Source organism: Eucyclogobius newberryi, unplaced genomic scaffold (genome assembly GCF_026437365.1).
Source record: "Eucyclogobius newberryi isolate DKJ021-1_F unplaced genomic scaffold, fEucNew1.0.hap1 SCAF_7, whole genome shotgun sequence".
In the NCBI taxonomy this organism is placed as follows: Eukaryota; Metazoa; Chordata; class Actinopteri; order Gobiiformes; family Gobiidae; genus Eucyclogobius; species Eucyclogobius newberryi.
The window spans coordinates 3094271-3118341 of record NW_027316389.1 but is presented as its reverse complement, the minus strand read 5'-3'; the positions used below and the strand labels follow the sequence as shown (position 1 = coordinate 3118341).

General features: G+C 57.0%; 2 protein-coding genes across 2 annotated transcripts in view; one reads left to right on the top strand and one right to left on the bottom strand.

The window, feature by feature from the left end:
- The window catches only part of rbl2 (retinoblastoma-like 2 (p130)), a 49148-nt gene extending 46973 nt beyond the window's left edge, over positions 1-2175 (top strand). Inside the window, exons 21-22 of the mRNA XM_072434885.1 lie at positions 573-743; positions 1236-2175. Coding sequence (XP_072290986.1) covers positions 573-743; positions 1236-1400 — 336 coding nt within the window. The 3' untranslated portion in view covers positions 1401-2175. The remainder of the gene's footprint in view (positions 1-572; positions 744-1235) is intronic.
- A 619-nt stretch (positions 2176-2794) lies between these two features.
- Positions 2795-22242, bottom strand: mphosph6 (M-phase phosphoprotein 6). Its single transcript, XM_072435205.1, has 5 exons — positions 22104-22242; positions 8587-8699; positions 3807-3897; positions 3566-3669; positions 2795-3034 (listed from the first exon to the last, which is right to left on the bottom strand). Exons 1-5 carry the CDS (start codon positions 22149-22151, stop codon positions 2842-2844), a joined length of 549 nt encoding a protein of 182 aa, XP_072291306.1. The 5' UTR covers positions 22152-22242; the 3' UTR covers positions 2795-2841.
- Between the last annotated feature and the right edge of the window lie 1829 nt (positions 22243-24071).

The following is a 24071-nucleotide window of genomic DNA, read 5'->3' as shown; positions in this document are numbered from 1 at the left end:
AGAGACACGCCCGCAGAGACACGCCCATGCATGCCCACGGAGACACACCCGCAGACACGTTCATAGAGACACGCCCGCAGAGACACGCCCGCAGAGACACGCCCGCAGAGACACGCCCGCAGAGACACGCCCGCAGAGACACGCCCATGCATGCCCACGGAGACACGCCCATGGATGCCCACGGAGACACGCCCATGCATGCCCACGGAGACACACCCGCAGAGACACGTTCATAGAGACACGTTCATAGAGACACGTTCATAGAGACACGCCCACAGAGACACGTCCACAGAGACACGCCCACAGAGACACGCCCACAGAGACACGCCCATGCATGCCCACGGAGACACGCCCATAGACACACCCGCAGACGCACCTGCAGAGACATGCCCATAGAGACACGCCCGCAGAGACACGCCCGCAGAGACACGCCCGCAGAGACACTCCCACAGAGACACGCCCAAACAACATTTGTACATTTTATCTAGTTAGATATTTGCCCACCTTCAGTTTGTATTTGTATTTGACCCGACCATTGACCCGACCTTTGACCCGACCTGTGTTTCCTTCAGAACTCTCCGCCTGCAGTGCCGTACCCGAGTCTGCGCAGTGGTTCCCCCCGGAGGATGCTTCTGTCCACCAAACACCCCATCTACATCTCACCTCACAGCAGCAGCCCGCTCAGCTCTACAGCGCCCCCCAAGGACAAGCTGTGCTACTACATCTGCACCAGCCCCCCACATGTAAGACTCTGCACAGGAACTCTGCACAGGAACTCTGCACAGGAACTCTGGACAGAAACTGAGCCTCGGTCCGGACAGTTCCTGTTCAAACTGAGCCTCAGACTGGACAGTTCCTATTCATACTGAGCCTCGGTCCGGACAGTTCCTGTTCAAACTGAGCCTCGGTCTGGACAGTTCCTATTCATACTGAGCCTCAGTCCGGACAGTTCCTGTTCATACTGAGCCTCGGTCCGGACAGTTCCTGTTCAAACTGAGCCTCAGTCCAGACAGTTCCTATTCATACTGAGCCTCGGTCCGGACAGTTCCTGTTCAAACTGAGCCTCGGTCTGGACAGTTCCTGTTCATACTGAGCCTCAGTCCAGACAGTTCCTATTCATACTGAGCCTCGGTCCGGACAGTTCCTATTCATACTGAGCCTCGGTCCGGACAGTTCCTGTTCAAACTGAGCCTCAGTCCAGACAGTTCCTGTTCACACAGTTCCTCTCTCCTCAGCGTCTGCAGGAGATAAACCTCATGATCCGCTCTGGAGAAAGTCCCAGCAGAAAGCGCCCTCTGTCTGTGGACGAGGAGACTGCGCCCAAACGCCTGTGTCCCGACGGCTCCGCCCTTTTCCGGAGGCTTCAGGACGTGGCCAATGACCGCAACTGCAACCACTGACCACCACTGACCACCGCTGGCCACCGCTGGCCACTAAGGGGCGCTGTGGAGCAGAAAGTGATTTTACAAACAATTTAGAAGTTCCACCTTAAATTCACTAAATCAGGTCCAAACTAGGACTAAACCAGGACTAAACCAGGTCTAAACCAGGTCCAAACCAGGACAGTGGTTTAGTCCTGGTTAAAGTGAATCCTTCCCCGTAACTTATTAGTGTTTGTGTTGATGATGGTTTGGTGCATAAACAGCTGTGAAGTGTATTTAGAGTTTGTTTATGAGACAATCGTGTTTTTGGACATTTGTAACTAATATAAGACTTTTAACAACGCAAGCACTTTAGTGACTTTAAACTCAACATCTGCCTTTTTTATTTAGTCCAAGTCGTGAAACAGTCGAATGAAGTTTAATCCAGTTTCACTGCGATCGCTGTGACTTTTGTAAAACTCTCAAATCAAAATGTGAAAAAAAAATAAACTTGGACATATTTTCATCAATAAGATATAATGAACTTTAATCATAAATATTCTGTCTCGAAGCTTCAGTCACAGATTTACTCCTTTATTAGGTTAAAACACGTTCTAAAAGTCTCATGGTTTGTTCTGAGCTCCGCCTTCTCTGTTGAATCTAAAGCAGTGTAAATATGTGTAAAATATAGAGACATAAAGTATTTTGTTATGATAGTGCCTGTTTTTGTACTTTAAAGGAGTGAAAAGCTGCAGAATAAAGGCAAAAGAAGTAGAGCTCAAACATAGAACGTCTTTCAAATAAAAAGGTCAAATCTTTCTGTTGTTTCCGTCCTTTAAACTGTCCGGGTGAAGATGACAGGAAGTAGAGCAGAATCCCTCTGTGATGTCATCAAAAAGCGCCGTTCCATCAAAAACACCGCTTTTTTTATGACGATCGTTTCACAAAATAAAGATGTTTTCAGGTCTCATCAGAACTTTTGTGTAATTTAAACGGCCTTGCCCGTGTTTACATCTGGTTGCTTAGTAACCGCTGCAGCGTGACCTCTGACCTCTGCCAATGTCATATTCACTGGACACGTCAAACCAGGAAGTGACTTTATAAAGGTTAAATATGTTCGGTTTAACGTCACGTGGACTTTAAAACCTGTTAAGCTTTGGTGAAGGCTAAAGGTTTCGAACGTTCATGATTCTTTTGGTAATTGCACTTGTTTTGAAGTTCATGTGCATCACGTCCAGGAGGTTGTGGGTTCCACTCCCGGGTCTGAGCAGATTTAACACGGAACGACTTTTACAACAAACAAATACAACTTTGTCAAAAAGAGAATGTTCTTTACAGAAAAAGACAAATGAATCAATGAGATTAAAACTTTAATCTCAAACACTGAAGAGGTTAAAAAGTGAGATATATAATATCCAATCGAACTGTGACATCACAGTCTTAAAAAAGAAGCTTCACATAAAAATCACATGTTTCTGCTTCAGTCTTGAGGCTTCATAAACGCTCTCTTTGACTCGCTCACGTTCTGCTTCAGTCTTGAGGCTTCATGAACGCTCTCTTTGACTCGCTCACGTTCTGCTTCATGAACGTTCTGGTTCACATCCTGGTCCTTCGCCGCTCGCTCTCTTTTCTTTGCATATTTCTTCTTCATGCTGCTCACCAAACTCTCATACCTGAAACACACAAGCACAGTCACTGCCCCACTGTCCTCCCACCTGCAGGGGGCGTGTCCCACTGTCCTCTCAGCTGCAGGGGGCGTGTCCCACTAGCCTCTCATCTGCAGGGGGCGTGTCCCACTGTCCTCTCAGCTGCAGGGGGCGTGTCCCACTGTCCTCTCAGCTGTAGGGGGCGTGTCCCACTAGCCTCTCATCTGCAGGGGGCGTGTCCCACTGTCCTCTCACACCTGCAGGGGGCGTGTCCCACTGTCCTCTCAGCTGCAGGGGGCGTATCCCACTGTCCTCTCAGCTGTAGGGGGCTTGTCCCACTAGCCTCTCATCTGCAGGGGGCGTGTCCCACTGTCCTCTCAGCTGCAGGGGGCGTGTCTCACTGTCCTCTCAGCTGCAGGGGGCGTGTCCCACTGTCCTCTCATCTGCAGGGGGCGTGTCCCACTGTCCTCTCACACCTGCAGGGGGCGTGTCCCACTGTCCTCTCAGCTGCAGGGGGCGTGTCTCACTGTCCTCTCAGCTGCAGGGGGCGTGTCTTACCTGAGCGCCATCTCTTCGTCCGTCACGTCCGTTTGCATCTTCCTCAAGTCGTCCTTCTCGTCTTCCTCCGTTTCCTCTTTAGGGTTCATCAGCAACATCAACTTCTGCAACGCAAACAACACGACGTCACACAAAGGCGTGGCACCGCACAAAGGCGTGGCACCGCACAAAGGCGTGGCACCGCACAAAGGCGTGGCACCGCACAAAGGCGTGGCACCGCACAAAGGCGTGGCACACAAACCTCGACTTCCGGGTTGAAGCCCATGAAAGAAACACGTCCGTATCTCAGGTCTTCACAGGGAACGATGCTCTTCTCCTCCATCACCAGGTTTCTACATGAAGAAGAAGCACGTTGTCACGGCGATCAACTTATTCAACAATTAAATGTGCATTTTTGTTCATTCATATTCATGTGGTGGAGCGCCCTCGTGTGGTCGTGTGGTGCATCGTGTACTCTGTGTGGAGGAGCGCCCTCGTGTGGTCGTGTGGTGCATCGTGTACTCTGTGTGGAGGAGCACCCTCGTGTGGTGCATCGTGTACTCTGTGTGGAGGAGCACCCTCGTGTGGTCGTGTGGTGCATCGTGTACTCTCTGTGTGGAGGAGCGCCCTCGTGTGGTCGTGTGGTGCATCATGTACTCTCTGTGTGGTGGAGCGCCCTCGTGTGGTGCATCGTGTACTCTGTGTGGAGGAGCACCCTCGTGTGGTCGTGTGGTGCATCGTGTACTCTCTGTGTGGAGGAGCGCCCTCGTGTGGTCGTGTGGTGCATCATGTACTCTCTGTGTGGTGGAGCGCCCTCGTGTGGTCGTGTGGTGCATCGTGTACTCTCTGTGTGGAGGAGCGCCCTCGTGTGGTCGTGTGGTGCATCATGTACTCTCTGTGTGGTGGAGCGCCCTCGTGTGGTCGTGTGGTGCATCGTGTACTCTCTGTGTTGAGGAGCGCCCTCGTGTGGTTGTGTGGTACATCATGTACTCTCTGTGTGGAGGAGCGCCCTCGTGTGGTCGTGTGGTGCATCATGTACTCTCTGTGTGGAGGAGTGCCCTCGTGTTGTCGTGTGGTACATCGTGTACTCTGTGTGGAGGAGCGCCCTCGTGTGGTCGTGTGGTGCATCATGTACTCTGTGTGGAGGAGCGCCCTCGTGTGGTCGTGTGGTGCATCATGTACTCTCTGTGTGGAGGAGCGCCCTCGTGTGGTCGTGTGGTGCATCATGTACTCTCTGTGTGGTGGAGCGCCCTCGTGTGGTCGTGTGGTGCATCATGTACTCTCTGTGTTGAGGAGCGCCCTCGTGTGGTCGTGTGGTGCATCATGTACTCTCTGTGTGGTGGAGCGCCCTCGTGTGGTCGTGTGGTGCATCGTGTACTCTCTGTGTGGTGGAGCGCCCTCGTGTGGTCGTGTGGTGCATCGTGTACTCTCTGTGTGGTGGAGCGCCCTCGTGTGGTGCATCATGTACTCTCTGTGTGGTGGAGCGCCCTCGTGTGGTCGTGTGGTGCATCATGTACTCTCTGTGTTGAGGAGCGCCCTCGTGTGGTCGTGTGGTGCATCATGTACTCTCTGTGTGGTGGAGCGCCCTCGTGTGGTCGTGTGGTGCATCGTGTACTCTCTGTGTGGTGGAGCGCCCTCGTGTGGTCGTGTGGTGCATCGTGTACTCTCTGTGTGGAGGAGCGCCCTCGTGTGGTCGTGTGGTGCATCACGTACTCTGTGTGGAGGAGCGCCCTCGTGTGGTCGTGTGGTGCATCATGTACTCTCTGTGTGGTGGAGCGCCCTCGTGTGGTGCATCGTGTACTCTCTGTGTGGTGGAGCGCCCTCGTGTGGTCGTGTGGTGCATCATGTACTCTCTGTGTGGTGGAGCGCCCTCGTGTGGTCGTGTGGTGCATCATGTACTCTCTGTGTGGTGGAGCGCCCTCGTGTGGTCGTGTGGTGCATCGTGTACTCTCTGTGTGGTGGAGCGCCCTCGTGTGGTCGTGTGGTGCATCGTGTACTCTCTGTGTGGTGGAGCGCCCTCGTGTGGTCGTGTGGGGCATCATGTACTCTCTGTGTGGAGGAGCGCCCTCGTGTGGTCGTGTGGTGCATCATGTACTCTCTGTGTGGAGGAGCGCCCTCGTGTGGTCGTGTGGTGCATCATGTACTCTCTGTGTGGTGGAGCGCCCTCGTGTGGTCGTGTGGTGCATCATGTACTCTCTGTGTTGAGGAGCGCCCTCGTGTGGTCGTGTGGTGCATCATGTACTCTCTGTGTGGTGGAGCGCCCTCGTGTGGTCGTGTGGTGCATCGTGTACTCTCTGTGTGGTGGAGCGCCCTCGTGTGGTCGTGTGGTGCATCGTGTACTCTCTGTGTGGTGGAGCGCCCTCGTGTGGTCGTGTGGTGCATCGTGTACTCTCTGTGTGGTGGAGCGCCCTCGTGTGGTCGTGTGGTGCATCATGTACTCTCTGTGTGGAGGAGCGCCCTCGTGTGGTCGTGTGGTGCATCATGTACTCTCTGTGTGGTGGAGCGCCCTCGTGTGGTGCATCATGTACTCTCTGTGTGGAGGAGCGCCCTCGTGTGGTCGTGTGGTGCATCGTGTACTCTCTGTGTGGTGGAGCGCCCTCGTGTGGTCGTGTGGTGCATCGTGTACTCTCTGTGTGGTGGAGCGCCCTCGTGTGGTCGTGTGGTGCATCACGTACTCTCTGTGTGGAGGAGCGCCCTCGTGTGGTGCATCGTGTACTCTCTGTGTGGAGGAGCGCCCTCGTGTGGTCGTGTGGTGCATCATGTACTCTCTGTGTGGAGGAGCGCCCTCGTGTGGTCGTGTGGTGCATCATGTACTCTCTGTGTGGTGGAGCGCCCTCGTGTGGTCGTGTGGTGCATCATGTACTCTCTGTGTGGTGGAGCGCCCTCGTGTGGTCGTGTGGTGCATCGTGTACTCTCTGTGTGGTGGAGCGCCCTCGTGTGGTCGTGTGGTGCATCGTGTACTCTCTGTGTGGTGGAGCGCCCTCGTGTGGTCGTGTGGTGCATCGTGTACTCTCTGTGTGGTGGAGCGCCCTCGTGTGGTCGTGTGGTGCATCGTGTACTCTCTGTGTGGTGGAGCGCCCTCGTGTGGTCGTGTGGTGCATCGTGTACTCTCTGTGTGGTGGAGCGCCCTCGTGTGGTCGTGTGGTGCATCGTGTACTCTCTGTGTGGTGGAGCGCCCTCGTGTGGTCGTGTGGTGCATCGTGTACTCTCTGTGTGGTGGAGCGCCCTCGTGTGGTCGTGTGGTGCATCACGTACTCTCTGTGTGGAGGAGCGCCCTCGTGTGGTCGTGTGGTGCATCGTGTACTCTCTGTGTGGTGGAGCGCCCTCGTGTGGTCGTGTGGTGCATCGTGTACTCTCTGTGTGGTGGAGCGCCCTCGTGTGGTGCATCGTGTACTCTCTGTGTGGTGGAGCGCCCTCGTGTGGTCGTGTGGTGCATCGTGTACTCTCTGTGTGGTGGAGCGCCCTCGTGTGGTCGTGTGGTGCATCGTGTACTCTGTGTGGTGGAGCGCCCTCGTGTGGTCGTGTGGTGCATCATGTACTCTCTGTGTTGAGGAGCGCCCTCGTGTGGTCGTGTGGTGCATCATGTACTCTCTGTGTGGAGGAGCGCCCTCGTGTGGTCGTGTGGTGCATCGTGTACTCTCTGTGTGGTGGAGCGCCCTCGTGTGGTCGTGTGGTGCATCATGTACTCTCTGTGTTGAGGAGCGCCCTCGTGTGGTCGTGTGGTGCATCATGTACTCTCTGTGTGGTGGAGCGCCCTCGTGTGGTCGTGTGGTGCATCGTGTACTCTCTGTGTGGTGGAGCGCCCTCGTGTGGTCGTGTGGTGCATCGTGTACTCTCTGTGTGGTGGAGCGCCCTCGTGTGGTCGTGTGGTGCATCGTGTACTCTCTGTGTGGTGGAGCGCCCTCGTGTGGTCGTGTGGTGCATCGTGTACTCTCTGTGTGGTGGAGCGCCCTCGTGTGGTCGTGTGGTGCATCGTGTACTCTCTGTGTGGTGGAGCGCCCTCGTGTGGTGCATCGTGTACTCTCTGTGTGGTGGAGCGCCCTCGTGTGGTCGTGTGGTGCATCGTGTACTCTCTGTGTGGTGGAGCGCCCTCGTGTGGTCGTGTGGTGCATCGTGTACTCTCTGTGTGGTGGAGCGCCCTCGTGTGGTCGTGTGGTGCATCGTGTACTCTCTGTGTGGTGGAGCGCCCTCGTGTGGTCGTGTGGTGCATCGTGTACTCTCTGTGTGGTGGAGCGCCCTCGTGTGGTCGTGTGGTGCATCGTGTACTCTCTGTGTGGTGGAGCGCCCTCGTGTGGTCGTGTGGTGCATCATGTACTCTCTGTGTTGAGGAGCGCCCTCGTGTGGTCGTGTGGTGCATCATGTACTCTCTGTGTGGAGGAGCGCCCTCGTGTGGTCGTGTGGTGCATCGTGTACTCTCTGTGTGGTGGAGCGCCCTCGTGTGGTCGTGTGGTGCATCATGTACTCTCTGTGTTGAGGAGCGCCCTCGTGTGGTCGTGTGGTGCATCATGTACTCTCTGTGTGGTGGAGCGCCCTCGTGTGGTCGTGTGGTGCATCGTGTACTCTCTGTGTGGTGGAGCGCCCTCGTGTGGTCGTGTGGTGCATCGTGTACTCTCTGTGTGGTGGAGCGCCCTCGTGTGGTCGTGTGGTGCATCGTGTACTCTCTGTGTGGTGGAGCGCCCTCGTGTGGTCGTGTGGTGCATCGTGTACTCTCTGTGTGGTGGAGCGCCCTCGTGTGGTCGTGTGGTGCATCGTGTACTCTCTGTGTGGTGGAGCGCCCTCGTGTGGTGCATCGTGTACTCTCTGTGTGGTGGAGCGCCCTCGTGTGGTCGTGTGGTGCATCGTGTACTCTCTGTGTGGTGGAGCGCCCTCGTGTGGTCGTGTGGTGCATCGTGTACTCTCTGTGTGGTGGAGCGCCCTCGTGTGGTCGTGTGGTGCATCGTGTACTCTCTGTGTGGTGGAGCGCCCTCGTGTGGTCGTGTGGTGCATCGTGTACTCTCTGTGTGGTGGAGCGCCCTCGTGTGGTCGTGTGGTGCATCACGTACTCTTTGGCGTGCAGCTCGGGCAGGTCCAGGTACCAGTGCTCGTCGCTGATGATTCGCCGCTCGTCCTCCTCCAGCTGCTTCTTCGTCTCTGCGTCCAGACCTCGCTGCATGAACTGAAACGTCACGGCAACAGAGGAAACGTCACGACGGGAGGAGAACGTCACGGCGGGGGCGGGAGGAGAACGTCACGACGGGAGGAGAACGTCACGGCGGGAGGAGAACGTCACGACGGGAGGAGGAGAACGTCACGACGGGAGGAGAACGTCACGGCGGGGGCGGGAGGAGAACGTCACGACGGGAGGAGAACGTCACGTCGGGAGGAGAACGTCACGTCGGGAGGAGAACATCACGACGGGAAAACGTCACGACGGGAGAACAACACGACGGGAGAACGTCACGACGGGAGGAGAACGTCACGTCGGGAGGAGAACGTCACGACGGGAGGAGAACGTCACGACGGGAGGAGGAGAACGTCACGACGGGAGGAGAACGTCACGGCGGGGGCGGGAGGAGAACGTCACGACGGGAGGAGAACGTCACGGCGGGAGGAGAACGTCACGACGGGAGGAGGAGAACGTCACGTCGGGAGGAGAACGTCACGTCGGGAGGAGAACATCACGACGGGAGAACGTCACGACGGGAGGAGAACGTCACGTCGGGAGGAGAACGTCACGACGGGAGGAGAACGTCACGTCGGGAGGAGAGGAAAACGTCACGTCGGGAGGAGAACGTCACGTCGGGAAGAGAGGAAATCGTCACGTCGGGGGGAGAACGTCACGTCGGGAGGAGAACGTCACGTCGGGAGAACGTCACGACGGGAGGAGAACGTCACGTCGGGAGAACGTCACGTCGGGAGGAGAACGTCACGTCGGGAGGAGAACGTCACGACGGGAGGAGAACGTCACGACGGGAGGAGAACGTCACGGCGGGAGGAGAACGTCACGGCGGGAGGAGAACGTCACGGCGGGAGGAGAACGTGACGGCGGGAGGAGAACGTCACGTCGGGAGGAGAACGTCACGTCGGGAGGAGAGGAAAACGTCTGGTCGGGAGGAGATCGTCACGTCGGGAGGAGAACGTCACGACGGGAGGAGAACGTCACGACGGGAGGAGAACGTCACGACGGGAGGAGAACGTCACAACAGGAAAACGTCACGACAGGAGGAGAACGTCACGTCGGGAGGAGAACGTCACGTCGGGAGGCGAACGTCACGTCGGGAGGAGAACGTCACGACGGGAGGAGAACGTCACGACGGGAGGAGAGCGTCACGGCGGGAGAACATCACGACGGGAGGAGAACGTCACGACGGGAGGAGAACGACACGACGGGAGGAGAACGTGACGGCGTGAAGAGAACGTCACGACGGGAGAACGTCACGACGGGAAGAGAACGTCACGACGGGAGGAGAACGTCACGTCGGGAGGAGAACGTCACGTCGGGAGAACGTCACGACGGGAGGAGAACGTCACGTCGGGAGAACGTCACGTCGGGAGGAGAACGTCACGACGGGAGGAGAACGTCACGACGGGAGGAGAACGTCACGACGGGAGGAGAGCGTCACGGCGGGAGAACATCACGACGGGAGGAGAACGTCACGACGGGAGGAGAACGACACGGCGGGAGGAGAACGTCACGGCGGGAGGAGAACGTCACGTCGGGAGGAGAGGAAAACGTCACGTCGGGAGGAGAACGTCACGTCGGGAGGAGAGGAAAACGTCACGTCGGGAGGAGATCGTCACGTCGGGAGGAGAACGTCACGACGGGAGGAGAACGTCACGACGGGAGGAGAACGTCACGACGGGAGGAGAACGTCACAACAGGAAAACGTCACGACAGGAGAACGTCACGACGGGAGGAGAGCGTCACGACGGGAGGAGAACATCACGGCGGGAGGAGAACGTCACGTTGGGAGGAGAACGTCACGTTGGGAGGAGAACGTCATGACGGGAGGAGAGGAAAACGTCACGTCGGGAGGAGAGGAAAACGTCACGTAGGGAGGAGAACGTCACGACGGGAGGAGAACGTCACGGCGGGAGGAAAACGTGACGGCGTGAAGAGAACGTCACGACGGGAGAACGTCACGACGGGAGGAGAACGTCACGACGGGAGGAGAACGTCACGACGGGAGGAGAACGTCACGTCGGGAGGAGAGGAAAACGTCACGTAGGGAGGAGAACGTCACGACGGGAGGAGAACGTCACGACGGAAGAACGTCACGACAGGAAAACGTCACGACAGGAGAACGTCACGACAGGAGAACGTCACGACGGGAGAACGTCACGACGGGAGGAGAACGTCACGGCGGGAGGAAAACGTGACGGCGTGAGGAGAACGTCACGACGGGAGGAGAACGTCACGACGGGAGGAGAACGTCACGACGGGAGGAGAACGTCACGTCGGGAGGAGAGGAAAACGTCACGTCGGGAGGAGAGGAAAACGTCACGTAGGGAGGAGAACGTCACTACGGGAAGAGAACGTCACGACGGGAAAATGTCACGACGGGAGAACGTCACGTCGGGAGGAGAACGTCACGACGGGAGGAGAACGTCACGACGGGAGGAGAACGTCACGTCGGGAGGAGAGGAAAACGTCACGTCGGGAGGAGAACGTCACGTCGGGATGAGAGGAAATCGTCACGTTGGGAGGAGAACGTCACGTCGGGAGAACGTCACGACGGGAGAACGTCGCGACGGGAGGAGAACGTCACGACGGGAGGAGAACGTCACGTCGGGAGAACGTAACGGCGGGAGAACGTCACGGCGGGAGGAGAACGTCACGACGGGAGGAGAACGTCACGTCGGGAGGAGAACGTCACAACGGGAAGAGAACGTCACGACGGGAGAATGTCACGACGGGAGAATGTCACGTCGGGAGAACGTCCATCGGGAGAACATCGCGACGGGAGAACGTAACGACGGGACGAGAACGTCACGACGGGAGGAGAACGTCACGACAGGAGAACGTCACGACGGGAGGAGAGCGTCACGGCGGGAGAACATCACGACGGGAGGAGAACGTCACGACGGGAGGAGAACGTCACGGCGGGAGGAAAACGTGACGGCGTGAAGAGAACGTCACAACGGGAGAACGTCACGACGGGAGGAGAACGTCACGACGGGAGGAGAACGTCACGACGGGAGGAGAACGTCACGTCGGGAGGAGAGGAAAACGTCACGTCGGGAGGAGAGGAAAACGTCACGTAGGGAGGAGAACGTCACGACGGGAGGAGAACGTCACGACGGAAGAACGTCACGACAGGAAAACGTCACGACGGGAGGAGAACGTCACGGCGGGAGGAAAACGTGACGGCGTGAAGAGAACGTCACGACGGGAGAACGTCACGACGGGAGGAGAACGTCACGACGGGAGGAGAACGTCACGACGGGAGGAGAACGTCACGTCGGGAGGAGAGGAAAACGTCACGTCGGGAGGAGAGGAAAACGTCACGTAGGGAGGAGAACGTCACTACGGGAAGAGAACGTCACGACGGGAAAATGTCACGACGGGAGAACGTCACGTCGGGAGGAGAACGTCACGACGGGAGGAGAACGTCACGTCGGGAGGAGAGGAAATCGTCACGTTGGGAGGAGAACGTCACGTCGGGAGAACGTCACGACGGGAGAACGTCGCGACGGGAGAACGTAACGACGGGAGGAGAACGTCACGTCGGGAGAACGTCACGGCGGGAGGAGAACGTCACGTCGGGAGGAGAACGTCACAACGGGAAGAGAACGTCACGACGGGAGAATGTCACGACGGGAGAATGTCACGACGGGAAGAGAACGTCACGTCGGGAGAACGTCCATCGGGAGAACATCGCGACGGGAGAACGTAACGACGGGACGAGAACGTCACGACGGGAGGAGAACGTCACGACAGGAGAACGTCACGACGGGAGGAGAGCGTCACGGCGGGAGAACATCACGACGGGAGGAGAACGTCACGACGGGAGGAGAACGTCACGTCGGGAGGAGGAAAACGTCACGTCGGGAGGAGGAAAACGTCACGTCGGGAGGAGAGGAAAACGTCACGTAGGGAGGAGAACGTCACGACGGGAGGAGAACGTCACGACGGAAGAACGTCACGACAGGAAAACGTCACGACAGGAGAACGTCACGACAGGAGAACGTCACGACGGGAGAACGTCACGACGGGAGGAGAACGTCACGGCGGGAGGAAAACGTGACGGCGTGAAGAGAACGTCACGACGGGAGAATGTCACGACGGGAGGAGAACGTCACGACGGGAGGAAAACGTCACGTCGGGAGGAGAGGAAAACGTCACGTAGGGAGGAGAACGTCGCTACGGGAAGAGAACGTCACGACGGGAAAAGAACGTCACGACGGGAAAATGTCACGACGGGAGAATGTCACGTCGGGAGGAGAACGTCACGACGGGAGGAGAACGTCACGACGGGAGGAGAACGTCACGTCGGGAGGAGAGGAAAACGTCACGTCGGGAGGAGAACGTCACGTCGGGATGAGAGGAAATCGTCACGTTGGGAGGAGAACGTCACGTCGGGAGAACGTCACGACGGGAGAACGTCGCGACGGGAGAACGTAACGACGGGACGAGAACGTCACGACGGGAAGAGAACGTCACGACGGGAAAACGTCACAACAGGAAAACGTCACGACGGGAGGAGAGCGTCAGGGCGGGAGAACATCGCAACGGGAGGAGAACGTCACGACGGGAGGAGAACATCACGGCGGGAGGAGAACGTCACGACGGGAGGAGAACGTCACGACGGGAGGAGAACGTCACGTCGGGAGAACGTCCATCGGGAGAACGTAACGACGGGACGAGAACGTCACGACGGGAGGAGAACGTCACGACAGGAGAACGTCACGACGGGAGGAGAACGTCACGACGGGAGGAGAACGTCATGACGGGAGAACGTCACGACGGGAGGAGAACGTCACGGCGGGAGGAAAACGTGACGGCGTGAAGAGAACGTCACGACGGGAGAACGTCACGACGGGAGGAGAACGTCATGACGGGAGGAGAACGTCACGACAGGAAAACGTCACAACAGGAAAACGTCACGACGGGAGGAGAGCGTCAGGGCGGGAGAACATCGCAACGGGAGAACGTCACGACGGGAGAACATCACGGCGGGAGGAGAACGTCACGACGGGAGGAGAACGTCACGTCGGGAGAACGTCCATCGGGAGAACATCGCGACGGGAGAACGAAACGACGGGACGAGAACGTCACGACGGGAGGAGAACGTCACGACAGGAGAACGTCACGACGGGAGGAGAGCGTCACGGCGGGAGAACATCACGACGGGAGAACGTCACGACGGGAGGAGAACGTCACGGCGGGAGGAGAACGTCACGGCGGGAGGAAAACGTGACGGCGTGAAGAGAACGTCACGACGGGAGAACGTCACGACGGGAGGAGAACGTCACGACGGGAGGAGAACGTCACGACGGGAGGAGAACGTCACGTCGGGAGGAGAGGAAAACGTCACGTAGGGAGGAGAACGTCACGACGGGAGGAGAACGTCACGACGGAAGAACGTCACGACAGGAAAACGTCACGACAGGAGAACGTCACGACAGGAGAACGTCACGACGGGAGAACGTCACGACGGGAGGAGAACGTCACGGCGGGAGGAAAACGTGACGGCGTGAAGAGAACGTCACGACGGGAGAACGTCACGACGGGAGGAGAACGTCACGACGGGAGGAGAACGTCACGACGGGAGGAGAACGTCACGTCGGGAGGAGAGGAAAACGTCACGTCGGGAGGAGAGGAAAACGTCACGTAGGGAGGAGAACGTCACGACGGGAAAATGTCACGACGGGAGAAGGTCACGTCGGGAGGAGAACGTCGCGACGGGAGGAGAACGTCACGACGGGAGGAGAGGAAAACGTCACGTCGGGAGGAGAACGTCACGTCGGGATGAGAGGAAATCGTCACGTTGGGAGGAGAACGTCACGTCGGGAGAACGTCACGACGGGAGAACGTCGCGACGGGAGAACGTCACGACGGGACGAGAACATCACGGCGGGAGGAGAACGTCACGACGGGAGGAGAACGTCACGACGGGAGGAGAACGTCACGACGGGAGGAGAACGTCACGACGGGAGGAGAACGTCACGACGGGAGAACGTCACGTCGGGAGAACGTCACGGCGGGAGGAGAACGTCACGACGGGAGGAGAACGTCACGTCGGGAGGAGAACGTCACAACGGGAAGAGAACGTCACGACGGGAGAATGTCACGACGGGAGAATGTCACGACGGGAAGAGAACGTCACGACGGGAAGAGAACGTCACGTCGGGAGAACGTCCATGGGGAGAACATCGCGACGGGAGAACGTAACGACGGGACGAGAACGTCACGACGGGAGGAGAACGTCACGACAGGAGAACGTCACGACGGGAGGAGAGCGTCACGGCGGGAGAACATCACGACGGGAGGAGAACGTCACGACGGGAGGAGAACGTCACGACGGGAGAACGTCACGACGGGAGGAGAGGAAAACGTCACGTCGGGAGGAGAGGAAAACGTCACGTAGGGAGGAGAACGTCACGACGGGAGGAGAACGTCACGACGGAAGAACGTCACGACAGGAAAACGTCACGACAGGAGAACGTCACGACAGGAGAACGTCACGACGGGAGGAGAGCGTCACGGCGGGAGAACATCGCGACGGGAGGAGAACAACACGGCGGGAGGAGAACGTCACGTTGGGAGGAGAACGTCACGTTGGGAGGAGAACGTCACGACGGGAGGAGAACGTCACGACGGGAGGAGAACGTCACGACGGGAGGAGAACGTCACGACAGGAAAACGTCACGACGGGAGAACGTCACGACGGGAGAACGTCACGACGGGAGAACATCACGGCGGGAGGAGAACGTCACGTTGGGAGGAGAACGTCACGTTGGGAGGAGAACGTCACGTTGGGAGGAGAACGTCACGACGGGAGGAGAACGTCACGGCGGTAGGAGAACCTCACGACGGTAGGAGAACGTCACGGCGGGAGGAGAACGTCACGACGGGAGGAGAACGTCACGACGGGAGGAGAACGTCACGTCGGGAGGAGAACGTCACGTCGGGAGGAGAACGTCACGTCGGGAAGAGAACGTCACGACGGGAAAATGTCACAACGGGAGAATGTCACGACGGGAAGAGAACGTCACGTCGGGAGGAGAACGTCACGACGGGAGGAGAACGTCACGACGGGAGGAGAACGTCACGACGGGAGGAGAACATCACGTCGGGAGGAGAGGAAAACGTCACGTCGGGAGAACGTCACGTCGGGAGGAGGAAATCGTCACGTCGGGAGAACGTCACGACGGGAGGAGAACGTCACGACGGGAGGAGAACGTCACGACGGGAGGAAAACGTCACGTCGGGAGAACGTCACGTCGGGAGGAGGAAATCGTCACGTCGGGAGGAGAACGTCACGTCGGGAAGAGAACGTCACGACGGGAAAACGTCACGACGGGAGAATGTCACGACGGGAAGAGAACGTCACGTCGGGAGGAGAACGTCACGTTGGGAGAACGTCACGTTGGGAGGAGAAAGTCACGTCGGGAGAACGTCACGTCGGGAGGAGAACGTCACGACAGGAGGAGAACGTCACGACGGGAGGAGAGCGTCACGTCGGGAGGAGAACGTCACGTCGGGAGGAGAACGTCACGTCGGGAGGAGAACGTCACGACGGGAAGAGAACGTCACGACGGGAAAACGTCACGACGGGAGAATGTCACGACAGGAAGAGAACGTCACGTCGGGAGGAGAACGTCACGACGGGAGGAGAACGTCACGACGGGAGGAGAATGTCACGTCGGGAGGAGAGGAAAACGTCACGTCGGGAGGAGAACATCACGTCGGGAGGAGAGGAAATCGTCACGTCGGGAGGAGAACGTCACGTCGGGAGAACGTCGCGACGGGAGAACGTAACGACGGGAGAACGTAACGACGGGACGAGAACGTCACGACGGGACGAGAACGTCACGACGGGAGGAGAACGTCACGACGGGAGGAGAACGTCACGTCGGGAGGAGAGGAAAACGTCACGTCGGGAGGAGAACGTCACGACGGGAAGAGAACGTCACGACGGGAAAACGTCACGACGGGAGAATGTCACGACGGGAAGAGAACGTCACGTCGGGAGGAGAACGTCACGACGGGAGGAGAACGTCACGTCGGGAGGAGAGGAAAACGTCACATCGGGAGGAGAAAATCACGTCGGGAGGAGAACGTCACGTCGGGAGGAGAACGTCACGTCGGGAGGAGAGGAAAACGTCACGTCGGGAGGAGAGGAAAACGTCACGTCGGGAGGAGAGGAAAACGTCACGACGGGAGAACGTCACGACAGGAGGAGAACGTCACGTCGGGAGGAGGGGAAAACGTCACGACGGGAGGAGAACGTCACGTCGGGAGGAGAACGTCACGTCGGGAGGAGAACGTCACGTCGGGAAGAGAACGTCACGACGGGAAAATGTCACAACGGGAGAATGTCACGACGGGAAGAGAACGTCACGAACGTCACGACGGGAGGAGAACATCACGTCGGGAGGAGAGGAAAACGTCACGTCGGGAGAACGTCACGTCGGGAGGAGGAAATCGTCACGTCGGGAGGAGAACGTCACGTCGGGAGAACGTCACGACGGGAGGAGAACGTCACGACGGGAGGAGAACGTCACGACGGGAGGAGAACATCACGTCGGGAGGAGAGGAAAACGTCACGTCGGGAGAACGTCACGTCGGGAGGAGGAAATCGTCACGTCGGGAGGAGAACGTCGCGACGGGAGAACGTAACGCCGGGAGAACGTAACGACGGGACGAGAACGTCACGACGGAAGAACGTCACGACGGGAGAACGTCACGACGGAGGAGAACGTCACGACGGGAGGAGAACGTCACGACAGGAAAACGTCACGACAGGAGAACGTCACGACGGGAGGAGAGCGTCAGGGCGGGAGAACATCGCGACGGGAGGAGAACGTCACGACGGGAGGAGAACATCACGTTGGGAGAACGTCACGTTGGGAGGAGAAAGTCACGTCGGGAGAACGTCACGTCGGGAGAACGTCACGACAGGAGGAGAACGTCACGACGGGAGGAGAGCGTCACGTCGGGAGGAGAACGTCACGTCGGGAGGAGAACGTCACGTCGGGAGGAGAACGTCACGACGGGAAGAGAACGTCACGACGGGAAAACGTCACGACGGGAGAATGTCACGACGGGAAGAGAACGTCACGTCGGGAGGAGAACGTCACAGCGGGAGGAGAACGTCACGACGGGAGGAGAATGTCACGTCGGGAGGAGAGGAAAACGTCACGTCGGGAGGAGAACATCACGTCGGGAGGAGAGGAAATCGTCACGTCGGGAGGAGAACGTCACGTCGGGAGAACGTCGCGACGGGAGAACGTAACGACGGGAGAACGTAACGACGGGACGAGAACGTCACGACGGGAGGAGAACGTCACGACGGGAGGAGAACGTCACGTCGGGAGGAGAGGAAAACGTCACGTCGGGAGGAGAACATCACGTCGGGAGGAGAGGAAATCGTCACGTCGGGAGGAGAACGTCACGTCGGGAGGAGAACGTCACGACGGGAAGAGAACGTCACGACGGGAAAACGTCACGACGGGAGAATGTCACGACGGGAAGAGAACGTCACGTCGGGAGGAGAACGTCACGTTGGGAGAACGTCACGTCGGGAGGAGAAAGTCACGTCGGGAGAACGTCACGTCGGGAGGAGAACGTCACGACAGGAGGAGAACGTCACGACGGGAGGAGAGCGTCACGTCGGGAGGAGAACGTCACGTCGGGAGGAGAACGTCACGTCGGGAGGAGAACGTCACGACGGGAAGAGAACGTCACGACGGGAAAACGTCACGACGGGAGAATGTCACGACGGGAAGAGAACGTCACGTCGGGAGGAGAACGTCACGACGGGAGGAGAACGTCACGACGGGAGGAGAATGTCACGTCGGGAGGAGAGGAAAACGTCACGTCGGGAGGAGAACATCACGTCGGGAGGAGAGGAAATCGTCACGTCGGGAGGAGAACGTCACGTCGGGAGGAGAGGAAAACGTCACGTCGGGAGGAGAACATCACGTCGGGAGGAGAGGAAATCGTCACGTCGGGAGGAGAACGTCACGTCGGGAGGAGAACGTCACGACGGGAAGAGAACGTCACGACGGGAAAACGTCACGACGGGAGAATGTCACGACGGGAAGAGAACGTCACGTCGGGAGGAGAACGTCACGACGGGAGGAGAACGTCACGTCGGGAGGAGAGGAAAACGTCACATCGGGAGGAGAAAATCACGTCGGGAGGAGAACGTCACGTCGGGAGGAGAACGTCACGTCGGGAGGAGAGGAAAACGTCACGTCGGGAGGAGAGGAAAACGTCACGTCGGGAGGAGAGGAAAACGTCACGACGGGAGAACGTCACGACAGGAGGAGAACGTCACGTCGGGAGGAGGGGAAAACGTCACGTCGGGAGGAGAACATCACGTCGGGAGGAGAGAAAATCGTCACGTCGGGAGAACGTCACGTCGGGAGGAGAACGTTACGACGGGAAGAGAACGTCACGACGGGAGAACGTTACGTCGGGAGGAGAACGTCACAACAGGAGAACGTCACGTCGGGAGGAGAACGTCACGACGGGAGGAGAGCGTCACGGCGGGAGAACATCACGACGGGAGGAGAACGTCACGACGGGAGGAGAACGTCACGACGGGAGGAGAACGTCACGGCGGGAGGAAAACGTGACGGCGTGAAGAGAACGTCACGACGGGAGAACGTCACGACGGGAAGAGAACGTCACGACGGGAGGAGAACGTCACGACGGGAGGAGAACGTCACGACGGGAGAACGTCACGACGGGAGGAGAACGTCACGACGGGAGGAGAACATCACGACGGGAGGAGAACGTCACGGCGGGAGGAGAACGTCACGACGGGAGGAGAACGTCACGACGGGAGGAGAACGTCACGACAGGAAAACATCACGACAGGAGAACGTCACGACGGGAGGAGAACGTCACGACGGGAGAACATCACGACGGGAGAACGTAACGACGGGACGAGAACGTCACGACGGGAAGAGAACGTCACGACGGGAGGAGAACGTCACGACGGGAGGAGAACGTCACGACGGGAGAACGTGACGTCGGGAGGAGAGGAAAACGTCACGTCGGGAGGAAAACGTCACGACGGGAGGAGAACGTCACGTCGGGAGGAAAACGTCACGACGGGAGGAGAACGTCACGACGGGAGAACGTCACGACGGGAGGAGAACGTCACGACGGGAGGAGAACGTCACGACGGGAGGAGAACGTCACGACGGGAGGAGAACGTCACGACGGGAGAACGTCACGTCGGGAGGAGAACGTCACGACGGGAAGAGAACGTCGCGACGGGAGGAGAACGTCACGACGGGAGGAGAACGTCACGACGGGAGGAGAACGACACGACGGGAGGAGAACGTCACGACAGGAAAACGTCACGACAGGAGAACGTCACGACGGGAGGAGAGCGTCACGGCGGGAGAACATCGCGACGGGAGGAGAACGTCACGACGGGAGGAGAACATCACGGCGGGAGGAGAACGTCACGGCGGGAGGAGAACGTCACGTTGGGAGGAGAACGTCACGACGGGAGAACGTCACGACGGGAGGAGAGCGTCACGGCGGGAGAACGTCACGTCGGGAGGAGAGCGTCACGTCGGGAGGAGAGCGTCACGGCGGGAGAATGTCACGTCGGGAGGAGAGCGTCACGTCGGGAGGAGAACGTCACGTCGGGAGGAGAACGTCACGACGGGAAGAGAACGTCACGACGGGAGAACATCACGACGGGAGAACATCACGACGGGAGAACGTAACGACGGGAAGAGAACGTCACGACGGGAAGAGAACGTCAGGACGGGAGGAGAACGTCACGACGGTAGAACGTGACGTCGGGAGGAGAGGAAAACGTCACTACGGGAGGAGAACGTCACGACGGGAGAACGTCACGTCGGGAGGAGAACGTCACGTCGGGAGAACGTCACGACGGGAGAACGTAACGACGGGAGAACGTAACGACGGGAAGAGAACGTCGCGACGGGAGGAGAACGTCACGACGGGAGGAGAACGTCACGACGGGAGGAGAACGTCACGTCGGGAGGAGAGGAAAACGTTACGTCGGGAGGAAAACGTCACGACGGGAGGAGAACGTCACGACGGGAGAACGTCACGACGGGAGGAGAACGTCACGACGGGAGGAGAACGTCACGACGGGAGAACGTCACGTCGGGAGGAGAACGTCACGACGGGAAGAGAACGTCGCGACGGGAGGAGAACGTCCCGACGGGAGGAGAACGTCACGACGGGAGGAGAACGACACGACGGGAGGAGAACGTCACGACAGGAAAACGTCACGACAGGAGAACGTCACGACGGGAGAAGAGCGTCACGGCGGGAGAACATCGCGACGGGAGGAGAACGTCACGACGGGAGGAGAACATCACGGCGGGAGGAGAACGTCACGTTGGGAGGAGAACGTCACGTTGGGAGGAGAGCGTCACGTTGGGAGGAGAGCGTCACGTCGGGAGGAGAACGTCACGTCGGGAGGAGAACGTCACGACGGGAAGAGAACGTCACGACGGGAAGAGAACGTCACGACGGGAGAACATCACGACGGGATAACATCACGACGGGAGAACGTAACGACGGGACGAGAACGTCACGACGGGAAGAGAACGTCACGACGGGAAGAGAACGTCACGACGGGAAGAGAACGTCACGACGGGAGGAGAACGTCACGACGGTAGAACGTCACGACGGTAGAACGTGACGTCGGGAGGAGAGGAAAACGTCACGTCGGGAGGAAAACGTCACTACGGGAGGAGAACGTCACGACGGGAGAACGTCACGTCGGGAGAACGTAACGACGGGAGGAGAATGTCACGACGGGAAGAGAACGTCGCGACGGGAGGAGAACGTCACGACGGGAGAACGTCACGACGGGAGGAGAACGACACTAATGAGCAACAGTTGAAATGTGGGTTTGTTGGACTCAGTTTGATGCAATAAAAATGTATTTAAAGAGTCTCATTGTTCAATAGAATTACGTTTACGTCAAATCCTGAAGTTATTGTGAGTTGCGGCTCTAATAGATAAGAGTTAAAGTGTATGATAAGAGTTAAAGTGTATAATAAGAGTTAAAGTGTATGATAAGAGTTAAAGTGTATAATAAGAGTTAAAGTGTATGATAAGAGTTAAAGTGTATAATAAGAGAAAGTGTATAATAAGAGTTAAAGTGTATAATAAGAGTTAAAGTGTCTAATAAGAGTTAAAGTGTATAATAAAAGATAAAGTGTATAATAAGAGTTAAAGTGTATAATAAGAGTTAAAGTGTATAATAAAAGTGTCTAATAAGAGATAAAGTGTGTCTGAGCTTTAATCACAGTTTAATCACATTTATGTTCTAAACTGAGCCAAACGCGACGTAAACACGGCCGTTTTGACGTAAATCTGGTGCAAACACGTGACTTTTCTCACCTTCATGCGGAGCACGTTCTTCGACAGCTTCGCGTTGTCGTTTGCCATTTTTACACTTTTGTTTTTTGTTTAATTTTGCTAAAGAAACAGCGCGAGTTTGAGCCAGAGCCGAGCCACGCTGCTTCCGGGTGTGCGTCACTGTGCGTGGTGACGTCACTCTGCGTCACTGTGCGTTTGTTTGCGACACCGCCGCCTTCAGGAGAACTGAGGGACATCTGTGTATTCTCACATTTAGGCAGAAAGAACCCTGTAAGTATATTTGATGTATATAAATTTATTTGATGTATATAAGATAAGATAAGATATTCCTTTATTGTCCCACATGGGGAAATTTCATTGGTGCAACGCAGGTAGATACAGAGGTAGATACAGAAGAACAGATCACTTATAGGAAGTCTGAAAAACACTCTCAGTAGAAGATCTCCTATAAACAAAAACTCCTATAGACAAATGAATAAATAAATACATAAATAAATAAATACATAAATGCCATTGCATGTGATCACAACAGTAATTGCACATGAATATGTGTCACGACAGCACATGGATTGCACATGAATCACGACAGTAATTGCACATGGTTAGGTCAGTATTGCGAGTGTTCAGGACTAACCTTTCCTTCACACATCGAGGATGGATCAGTCTCTCACTGAAGCTGCTCTCCAGAGCGGACAGAGTGTCCTGCAGGGGGCGACACTCATGGTCCAGCATAGATGTGAATCTAGCCAGGACCCTTCTGTCCCCCACCTCCTGCACCGAGTCCAGAGCACAGCCCAGGACAGAGCTGGACTTCTTGATGACTCTGTCCAGCCTCTTCCTCTCCCTCTCTGTGATGCTGCTGCTCCAGCAGACCACACCGTACAGGAGGGCCGATGCCACCACAGAGTCGTAGAAGGTCTTCAGGAGTGGCCCTGTCACTCCAAAAGACCTGAGTCTCCTCAGGAGGTAGAGCCGACTCTGGCTCTTCCTGTACAATGCGTCTGTGTTATGAGTCCAGTCCAGTTTGTGGTTCAGATGAACACCCAGGTACTTGTATGAGTCCACTCTCTCAATGTCCCGTCCCTGGATGTTCACTGGTGAGGGGGCAGTGGGGTGGCGTCTGTGGAAATCCACCACCATCTCCTTGGTCTTCCCCGCGTTGATGAGGAGGTGGTTCCGCTAATACCAGTCCACAAAGTCCTGTGCCAGTCCTCTGTACTCCACATCATCGTCGTCCGTGATGAGTCCAATGATGGCAGAGTCGTCAGAGAACTTCTGCAGGACACAGCTGTCCGTGTCATGTCTGAAGTCTGCAGTGTAAAGGGTGAAGAGAAAGGGCGTTCTTTCCAACACGTTCACGGTGACGTCCAGCGGAAAGGTTCAGAGTTCAAGCCTCGCTTTCAACAAACAGAACTATCTATACAACTATACTATACAATACTATACAACTATACATACATATACTATACAACTATACTATACAACTATACTATACATACATATACTATACATATACTATACAACTATACTATACAACTATACTATACAATACTATACAACTATACATACATATACTATACAACTATACTATACAACTATACTATACATACATTTACTATACATATACTATACAACTATACATACATATAATACACAACTACACTATACATACATACTATACATACATATACACATTAAATGAGCACAAGTCTTTATCAAAATCACTTTATTTGACACGTCTCAACACTTTTCTTACTTTTTGACATGAGCAGCGTGATTTACATCGTGTGGAACATTTCAAAGTAACATCACCATGACTCACCAGCAGGGGGCGGGCTGTAGCACCAGCAGGGGGCGGAGCTGAAGCACCAGCAGGGGGCGGGGCTGAAGCACCAGCAGGGGGCGGAGCTGAAGCACCAGCAGGGGGCGGGGCTGAAGCACCAGTAGGGGGCGGGGCGGGGCTGAAGCACCAGCAGGGGGCGGGCCTGA

Excerpts from the sequence above, each read along its gene's own strand:
- mphosph6 (XM_072435205.1), bottom strand. The coding sequence starts at position 22,151 with ATGGCAAACGACAACGCGAAGCTGTCGAAGAACGTGCTCCGCATGAAG. Across the intron at positions 8,700-22,103 it reads AGAACGTGCTCCGCATGAAG|TTCATGCAGCGAGGTCTGGA; the intron begins GTGAGAAAAGTC and ends GTGACGTTTCAG. Across the intron at positions 3,898-8,586 it reads CCCGAGCTGCACGCCAAAGA|AAACCTGGTGATGGAGGAGA; the intron begins GTACGTGATGCA and ends TTCTTCATGTAG.